The sequence below is a fragment of the Numenius arquata genome, chromosome 10 (assembly GCF_964106895.1).
Source record: "Numenius arquata chromosome 10, bNumArq3.hap1.1, whole genome shotgun sequence".
Classification (NCBI taxonomy): domain Eukaryota; kingdom Metazoa; phylum Chordata; class Aves; order Charadriiformes; family Scolopacidae; genus Numenius; species Numenius arquata.
The window spans coordinates 18,005,087-18,014,825 of NC_133585.1; the positions used below are offsets into that span (position 1 = coordinate 18,005,087).

General features: G+C 49.7%; 1 protein-coding gene across 1 annotated transcript; it reads left to right on the plus strand.

Annotated features, from left to right (window-relative positions):
• Nucleotides 1-6,806: 6,806 nt before the first annotated feature.
• Nucleotides 6,807-9,397, plus strand: SRGN (serglycin). Its single transcript, XM_074154699.1, has 3 exons — nt 6,807-6,946; nt 8,727-8,874; nt 9,055-9,397. The coding sequence occupies exons 1-3, from the start codon at nt 6,868-6,870 to the stop codon at nt 9,245-9,247; spliced, it is 420 nt and encodes a 139-aa protein (XP_074010800.1). The 5' UTR covers nt 6,807-6,867; the 3' UTR covers nt 9,248-9,397.
• The last annotated feature ends 342 nt before the right edge of the window (nt 9,398-9,739 follow it).

A 9,739-nucleotide genomic window follows, 5' to 3' on the forward strand; every position in this document is an offset into this window, starting at 1 on the left:
TTTTAAATAACAGAGGTAGTGACACCCTAGAAACGATGTCTAGTACAGACGAGGAGATGAAAAATGGTAATGCTGGATCTGACTGGCAGCATGTGGTCTGCAGGTGAGTAGGGGACAATAAAGAAGAACACAACCTCCTGGCAGCAAAGTTTACTCTGAACACCAAATATTTACCAACAGTTTGTGCACAGACACCTAGGGCTGATTTGTGTCACACATGGCTATCCATCCTGCCCGTCCACATCTGGAACTTTTGGCAAACAACTCTCAAATCCTTTTTCTTTTAACTTCTCCATGTGCTTTGCCTTAATGTTTTCTTAAGGCACTGAGCTGCTGGTGTTACACAGGGCCTGTGGAAAGACATACTTTGCTCTCTACACAGTAAAGGCACAAAGTATTGCAAGTGCAAGGGTCCCGTGAGTCTTACCTCTCTGGTCAGCCCGTCCTGGCCTCCCGGCTGCACTCTTTGCTGGAAAGATTAGACAAGATGAATCCTGCTCCAGGCTTTGGCTTTCCCTGCTGGCTGACCTCTGTCTGAGTCCTCTTCTGCCCTAGAAGAGATGAAAAAGTAGAGCTACTATAGAGCCTGCCTCTTTTAAGTAGGAAAAGGCAAAAAATGCTTTTTTTTCTTCCCCCTAATTAATGCAAATTGTGTTTTCTAAAGGGCTGTGCTCATCTTGAAATCCTCTGTGCTGCCAAGGGCAGAGCAGCTTTGTCAGCACTGCAGGCTGTTTCTGAACCGAGGGAGGGCCATTTGGAGATTGCTGCTTCGTGCTCAGCAGCGTCCACCCCGAGAGCCTGGAGCAGACCCTTCAAAAGGGGCTGGGTGGGCTGGAATGTGCCAGTCCCACGGGGGAGAGGATCCTGTGAGAGGCAGAGGCCTGCTTCTCACACCTTTCCTCGTTTGTCTCCAGTGTCATGTTTCAAGTCAAAAGGCTATTTCTACTAAAACGAACGTGCTTAAAACTAGCTAGAAATTGTTCAGCTCCTTTGGTTGATAAGAGATAAACCTCTTCCCCACCTTGTTGTCTTCTACTCTAAATGTAATTTCACCTCTTTCCCCTACAACTCAGTGAAGGGTCACAAAACTACAACCATAGGGAAAGACTTGGCTGAAGATCTGGTTTACACAAGGGATGGGAACGATGGATCTGGTTCATGGGGAGATCTCCTCAGGAGCGTCTGTGCTTCCCACTCCTTTTCATCTTCCCAAATTTGCTGATGCCCTTTCTCCCTGCACACAGTAGGAAGTTTTTATGTGGCACTGGCGGTGCTTGTGCTTAGAAATAGGTTTGGACTCACACAGGGTGTGGAGCTGCTCGTGGTGGATCTATGGGGGAAAAGCCCAGGGTTGATAAACAGCATCTAAAAGCTGCTGAGCTGCTCACTCGTGTGAGGTTGTCCTGTGCTGGAGAAACCATCTTATGAAAAAATAGCTGTGTCCAATACCCAGGTAACAACTCAAACCAGCTACGTATGTGGCAACGCCAACTGGTTCGCAATGAAAAGACACTCCCAGAGAAGCAGTGGAGGAAGAAGGCACCAGGCTTTGCTTTTGAAACATCTTTGTCCCATCCTTCTCTCTGTCCCAACCATCCCTCTGTCCCTAGTTAATTCCTTGTGGTTTTAGGGGCGTTTTCCCAAGAAACAGCTGCATGAAGGGGCCTCCTTTACCCCTTGCTCTGCTGTGCAGGTCCTGCTCCCAGCGAGGGCCAGGCGCTTCCACCGCGGGGCTGGTGCTGCTCTAGGATGAGGTTTTAAAGGAAGGACATCTACTGAAATTGCCTCCCTAATCAGAAACTAGAGCTTGGCTGCTGTGACGTGCCTTAACAAGTTGTTGCTTTGAAACTATAGCCCTGAATTTGCCAGCCAAAACCTCCTGCTGGGTTGAGGTTCAGTGCATGGAAGCAGAAAGCATCACACCTCCTAGTGCAAAGGAAAGCAGCTTTTCTTCTCCTGGAGGGCAGGCCCACTGCTCTGTTAATGTTTTTGGCAGAGGGGAGATCGCTGATGGGGACAGGCCATTGGCAGCTTCCCGTCAGTCAGCGGCTGTGTTCCATCGTGATGCAGCTGTGGCTTTCCAGCGAAGATCTCTCCCTGTGTGCTTGTTGGCCTTAATCATGGGAAAAAAGGAGGAGTTGCTCTTCTGTATGGTCTAGATGGCAGCAAATGTCCGATTTCTGCGCGATGCACGTGAGCGTTAATGTCTTCTTGCAAGATGTGAATCTTATCTTCACGGGCCAGGTCCTGATACTGCCCTCAGAGGCGAGAGGTGGTGGCACGAGAGGCCGAGGGATGCCACATACTGCCCTGCTGTGTGTGCCACGATGCTCTGGGTACGTGGGCGAACACAGGGGCCAGGGACTAAGCTCAGACGTCACCCAGGTTAAGAATTCATCTCTGCTCGGGGCTGGATTTAGGAATCCCCCCAGGTTGACCCCTGGATTGCCAGCTGTTTGCTATTTTTGAGGCAGGATATATTTTTGCTTTCAGTCCCCAAAGGTTGGTTGAACATGAGCTGGTGGCAGAAAACATCCTTAGATCTAGCTGGGCTGCCTGCCTGGAGGGGGGCTTGCTGCTGAGAGGGGCCAGGGTGATTTTGGGGCAGCTCACGGGTTATCTCTCAGACAGATCAACATGCTCAGGACCTTGGCAGCAAGTGTTGGGGAAGAAACCTGTTCTGCCTTCCTAAAGAACAATATCATAGAATGGTTAGATTTGGAAAGGACTTTAATGATCATCTCGTTCCACCCCCCCAACATAAGCAGGGACACCTCCCACCAGACCAGGTTGCTCAAAGCCCCATCCAGCCTGCCCTTGAACCCCTCCAGGGATGGGGCATCCACAGCTTCTCTGGGCAACCTGTTCCAGTGTCTCACCACCCTCACGGTAAAGAATTTCTTCCTAACATCTAGTCTAAATCTCCCCTCTTTCAGTTTAAAACCAATAATCCTTGTCCTTTTGTTACACTCCCTGATAAAGAGTCCCTCCCCATCTCTCCTGTAGCCCCCTTTAGGTACTGGAAGGGGCTATAAAGTCTCCCCTGGAGCCTTCTCTTCTCCAGGCTGAACAACCCCAGCTCTCTCAGCCTGTCCTCGTAACAGAGGGGCTCCATCCCTCTGATCATCTTTGTGGCCCTTCTCTGGACCTGCTCCAACAGGTCCATATCCTTCTTATGTTGGGGGCCCCAGAGCTGAACACAGTACTCCAGGTGGGGTCTCATGAGAGCAAAAAAGTGCTCTTTGTGTTCGACACAGCTGCCATTCAGACATTCTCCCCTTCCCCTTCACTCAGTGCCTGACCTCTGTTTCTTCTCATCTGCTGCCATCATTCTCTGTTCACCCCATTTCCCAGCTCTGCTTGTAACAGATATAGTCTCTTCTGCACTGGCTGCTCCCCAGAGCAGTGACCTGGACAAAATACCTATTTTCACTTTCCCAGCAGAGCGAATAAAGAGCTGAGCATCGCAGGCAGGCTTGCTGCTTCAGGGCTCTGGCTGCTCCAGCCAGCTGCCGCCTTTGCTGCTCTGCTGGGGAGGAGCGTTTGAGGGTCCCCGTCCCCCCCCGAAGCCAGGACCGAGCTTCTGCGAGCTGGGGCAGGGGAAAACCTGACCCCTGAGAGCAGAGTGACCCTGCAGCAGTTAGGGTTTATCTGATTTCCGAGCAGTAATGAATATTTCTTGTATTAAGTTATCTAATGATAACTTCCTTATCGGGACCCCCTGTCTGGATGGCTATCGCCTGGCCTGTGCACGTGGCTGATAAGCCCTGGGAGCGTGGGTGCCCCTGCACCCATGAGGGCCCATCCGCCGGCTGGTCGGAAATACAGGCTGCAAAGCGAACCTGCGTGGAGAGAGAGCACGGTCTGACACAGCGATGTCGGACTGCTCCTCTGGACCGAGCTGCAGCGTTTGTCTGGGCTACAGCAGGGCACGGGTTGGTTGTCCACCAAAGAATTGTCTGAAACACCCTCATGACGCTCCCTCCGGGTTACCAAAATGGGCCCGTTGCGAATTTTTTTTGGCCCTAAATCCCCTGCCTTTGACAGCAGGATGAGGGTCCTCATACCGGGCTCTCCTGCAGTGCCGTCCCCATCTAGTGATGTTACTAAACTACTCATTACTCCTGAAGCCCATGGGGAGATAAAACAGCCCTGAGAGTTACGGGTGGTTCATCATTAGATTTTGAAGGGTTTATTGTAGTTTAGGGGATACTCTCAGGTATTTCGGGCACATAACGAAGAGTCCCAGGTGTCTGGTCGAAGGGCTGGGTGCACAGTGCTGAGGCAGCCCCCTCCCTCTGCCTGCATCCCTGCTCCCCAAATTAATGCCTTAGAAAAATGCAAAGCTCTTAATCTGCTTTGCATGTGATTTGAAAATAACGGAGTGCTTCAGCGCGGTAGTTGTAAGAAACGCTCCAGGAGAGCAAACAATGGGTGGGAAATGTTTATGCAAAAAACATAGTCTGGAGGTGAGCATGGATGGTGACATTTCCATCGTGTTGGTCCAGTATTTGAAGTCTTCTCTCTGACCTCAAGGCGTGAGCTGTGTTCTCAGGTATCTGCTCCTCATTTATTTCCTTCTTTTTAAAGACTTAGTCTGTTGGGGCATTCAGTCTCCCAATATACACGCGAGATCTATGCAAGGGGAATATTACCCTGTGGACCTTCCTTGCAGTTCACGGGGGGTAGATTTGAGGTAGCTGACCTAGGTACAGTGGCTCTCCTCTCCACGGATTTAAAATATTTTACTTAAAACCCCCCCTCTTTCTCTTAAACTGTGACATTCATGCAATGGCATGTTTCAAGGTTAGCATTCCAATATAGTACGGCCCGTGTGCTGTTCTCCCTTTAAAAAAAAAAAAAGTGTCTACTTTCTGCAAGTCGTGGCCTCGAACTCAAGATGGCATTTTTTAATTTCTGCTGATTATTTGCATTTTATGGCCTGAGTGGTATCCCATAGACTTGCCCATCCCAGATTGCTTCAGATCCAGGCCTCCAGCATCACTTCCATGTTCACTGGAAGGTGGAAAGCTCTTTGTCGGCAGGGTGGGAGCACTAGTGGAGCGCAGCAGGATAGGAGGAGATGGGCACAGGCTGAAGCTCCCCGCGGGTTGCTGGCCCCCGTTGAGCAGGTGTCCATGACATGAGAGAGTGGAAAATTTGCTTCAGTCTTCCCATGGTTACCAATTGTCGAGCAATCTCATTTCCTGAGGCACGCCGCTGACACAGAAGAAAATAACAAAACCGTGTGGCAAAACTGCCAGCGGTACAAGTTCCGCCATGGGTTGATGGTACAAGACAGATAACTTGGCTCTGCGAGATCCCCCTCCAGCCATGGGGGTTCTGTGGCTCCCACCTACCCTCAGCAGCTCCCCCAGCTCCTGCAGGATGCCCGCTGGTGGGCACCGCTCCGGTTGCATTCTGGGGAGGCTTCCAGTGCCGGGGTGGAAAAAGCCCCTGGCTAGTGGGAAGGGCAGAAATAGCTGCTGCAGGGGTGCTTTCCCACGCGGGGGGTTGTTTGCACACGCCTGAGGGGTGTGGAGGAGGTCAGCATGTGCCCGTGACCAGTGGAAAATGAGAGATGTTATTGCAGCTTCAGCGGGTGGGGGCTGATCGCCTCCCCGCATGCGTTCACCCGGCTTCCTACTGATGCTGAGCACCACCTTAAAAAAAGAAAAGAAACAAGCGTTGATGCTGAAAATACAAACTAGAAAAGAGGCTGGTAGGAATAACCACTGCACACGAGTCCTTCCGCACCTGCTTGGTTTGAGTCTCCTATTTTTCCCATGCCGGAAAAACCCCCACGTGAGGTGGTTCATAACAAATTGCATCGATGCGGATGTGCAGCTCAGTAAAGCTGAGCCTGGAGTAAAGCCCAGCAGTAAAGCCCAGCCTGGAGAGAGGAGCTGCTGGAGGGGTCTCCTCTGCCACTTGTGGGGTTTCGGTGGAGCGCTGCTGTGCCCTGGGGAAAGCCACTGCTCAGCCTGGATCCCCATGGGGGGCCTCTGTGGACTTTCCACCATGTAAAAATAGATTTACCACAGACAACTTACACTATCAGCCGTATCAGCAAAGGTGCTGGCGGCACATTAGGCCCACACGTCAGTGCCCCAGTTAACCCAGCAGCTAATGGTATGACTAAGAAAAACTCCCACCACTTAGACAACCTCGTCGTATTGTAATTTATTCTTAAGTGAACTCAAGCCTGCTTTAATCCCAACTAAAAGGCAAGCAAAAGGTATGAAGTAGCCGAAAGGCACTTTCCATGTGTCTTTATAAGGGCTTTCATGGCTTTCCCAGCCAGGCTCCCCTCAGAGCCACGTACTATCCAAACCCTTTGCCACGCACCCCGGGGTGCTCGCACCATGCCGATGATGACCTGGCTGCCCAGGCTCAGCCATCAGGGCCAAGGAAGTCTGTTGTGCCCTTTCAGAAAGGAGGTGACAATGTTTCTACCAGGATCTACTCTCTAAATTTTTTCCATTTTTTTCACTTCTACTGCGAATTTCTGACATCCCGGGTGGGATGCACACCTGGACCACAAGCTGCCGGCAGCACACGCCTTCAGTAAGGCTGGTTGGTTCCAGGTTTGCTTTTCTGCTCAGGCAAAACTGGAGACCAAGGCAGTGGGGATTTATTTTATTTATTTTTTCTTTTTTTTTTTGAGTGATGAAGGCCAGGAGGCCAGAGCACTGGGCTTGTCTGTAGATGTCTCACTCCCGTCAATCAGGAAGCAATGACGCAGGTTATGGGTTGGGTTTGAGGTTTTGGAAACCTCTTCTAAAAGTCGATCTCCTCGCCCCATTGTATTTCTGAAGTGTGAAGCCGTGGGGAAAGCTGGTGGTGAGCAGGGGGACGCCAGCCAAAATGCAGCTCCTTATCAGATGTAACGGGAGGATTTTCCTGGCTATTTGTTTAATCCTCTTTGTGGGATACACAGCACAAGGTAAAACAGTGCGGTTGTTCTCTCGGTAATCCTCTTTCTGGGCTATGCAGCGTAGGCCAAGTGGGCAGCCTCCGAATTTTTCAAACTGACCTTCTTCTGGGGGTAATGAGATCTACTCAGAAAACCTCTTTTGCTAACATTTCGTTTTCTGGAGGGGGAATGGTAAGAAAAAGTGCTTTTTCCTAGTGGAGCGTTTCCGTGTCCCTTTCCCAGCCCCTGTAAGAAAAAGACTTCATAAAATAAGTTGCTGTATGTGGGTATATTTTTAATATGTTTTTTTTTTTTTTTTAAGTGGCCCTTTCACGGTGGTCTGGTTACGTACCCTTATTCCGTTATGTAGTTACAGACAGAGTATGTAAGAGTTCCCATGTCATAACTACTACGGTCTACTTTCTTGTAGGAGGGTGGGAAAGGAAACTAGTTGCAAGTATGAGGAAATTAAACGGTTTATTCTCTACAATATTACAACACGCAGCACTAAAACAACTAAAAGGAAATGTTGATTCATGATGACATGTACCCTGTGGATTTGCTTCTTGTGAGGGAGAAGCACTTTGCAAGCACGTAGAGTACCTTTTCTCCCCAAACCAAAGCTGTGACAGTGGCAGGCTTTATTATGTATCTACCACTCACAGGCTTTTTGTACATTGTTTGCAAATTATTCAGATGCAGTTGTTTATTTTGTTGCTACTGTTATTATTAAAAACCTTCTTAATAATATGCTAAGAGGAGAAAATAAGTATGAAAAAGGAATATGCTGTAAAAGACGCAGGAAATGATACCCATGAGATCTTTTTTCTCTTACAGAGGAGTGTAGGAGGTAGCTGAAAGTCACCTGGTGCATTAGGGAAATATACAGGGCAATAGAGAAGCGTAATTACAGAAAGATACTCCCAAGAAACCGAGAAAAAATAGATGAAGTGCCAGCAGGGAGAGAATGTGCCAGGAGGCTTCAGAACAAATTAATTACATGAAACCAAGAGGAAGGATGAAATGCCACTGCTTTTGTCGTACTTTGCAATTGTTATTTTCTCCATTTGATATTTTTTGAAGATTCGCTTTTCAGCGACAGCCCTAATCAGGCACATGGGGGACACCAGAACTGAAACTGTGGGTTTATGTAACCCTGGGCCGTGTCTAGGAGACGTCTGAACTGTCTCTATTCAGCTGACATGCCCTGAGAAGATACGTAATTCCCAAATCTGCCCCACTGGCAGGCGGCTCTTAGCATACCTTCTGTTTCCAGCCTCCCCACCAGGAGGAGGAACTCGAAGGAGCTGAGCTGAGACAGGCAACGCTGTTGCGGGGTTGGTCCTCACCCTTGCTGGAGCCAACAGAGAAAGGGAGGGCGCAGGAGTCAGCTCTCCACTGGGGTGGCTTGTCCTCCGGAGATCTTGAGATACCTCCACCAGCTTCGGGGAAAGCTGAAGGTGGCTGAGCCCGCGGGTTCCCCAGGGACATGCTGTGCCCCAAGCTGGGGATGAGCCCTTCTCAGTGCAAGGTGGTGGTTTCCCATGGGATTTCCATTTCTAATTCCCGTGGACTTCCCGGTGCTGTGTGTGAGATGTGCCTGACATCTCTGGTAGCAGGAATGTCACTTAGGGATATCAGTTGCCATTTGAAAAACAGTCTGCAGGATCAATTTACTTTTTGGCAGTTGAGCAATCGGGGCCACACAAATTACTTTCTTCCACTCCTCCAAGCTTTACTAGGTGCTCATAAAGTTAATAGGTCCTGCTGAATAATGTCCTGGTGAATAACACATGGCTGATTTGCTCAGGTGCTCCGATGCAGAAGGCAAGGTACAAGAGGGTGAGGTGCCGACCCGATGCCTGGTCTGCTAACTGTATCGAAGAGAAGGGGCCCTGGTTTTACATGCCCACAAGCGGAGCCAACAGGATCCTCCCTCCCATGGCAGACCCGTCCCTGTAAGTTCATGTGCTGCATGTTTGTTATTGGTGCTGGCACCCAAAAATGTCCGGTATTCCCATCTCGATGGTCCTGTCACAGCATGGCTCATCTATGGGAATGCGAGGCTTTGGCGTGTTCACTTAAGAGATAATAAAACACTGAGTTTGGAATAAACCATCTGCCACTCTGCGTTTCAGGATGAAGAGATACCAGGAGCTGGGCAACACATTCCCGCTCTCGGATGAGGAGTCCGGCTCTGGGTCTGATGTTGCGGTGGAAGCGGAGCCAGCCTCCGGGTCGGGGCTCGGTGACAGCGATGGCTTCTTCCTAGTGGGCCCACGGGACAGCGAGCTGAAGCAGAAGCTAACGGAGGAGGATTTGCTCCTGTAGGCCTGGAGACATCGGCCTCCTCGCGATGGCAGCGGCCTTCCCTCTCCCCTTCTTCAGTGCCTGGCCTGACGCTGCGGCCACAAAGCAGTTTTAAACCAACTGCCGGTCAATAAAAACTTTGCCTTAAGGTCTTTATTGCTTTCACTCACTAAAAGAAATAATCTTTCTTTGGTCTGAACGCGCTCTTTGCTTTTAGCGGATGGGGTGACCGTCCCAATCAGGGGGAAAAAAATGGCTTTCTGTGGGGATGTCACCGTGCTCCAGGGGAAATAATTTAAAAACCTTTAATGAATTAATAAATTAAATAATATATTTACAATTGGTCAATAAATTAATAAAACCCTTTGCGCGGCGGGGGCCGCCTGCACTTTTCCAACCCTCAGCTAATCAGGCTAAAATCCACCCGAGCGGCTGTCTCGCGCCTCCCCGTTTTCCTAAAAAAGTACAAAATCTGCCAAAAAACAAAAACAAAAACAAAACCCACCCGTTTCG

Coding starts and splice junctions, on each gene's coding strand:
- SRGN (XM_074154699.1), top strand. CDS start 6,868: ATGCAGCTCCTTATCAGATGTAACGGGAGGATTTTCCTGGCTATTTGT. Junction 6,947..8,726: donor TGTGGGATACACAGCACAAG/GTAAAACAGTGC, acceptor TGATTTGCTCAG/GTGCTCCGATGCAGAAGGCA. Junction 8,875..9,054: donor CCCATGGCAGACCCGTCCCT/GTAAGTTCATGT, acceptor TCTGCGTTTCAG/GATGAAGAGATACCAGGAGC.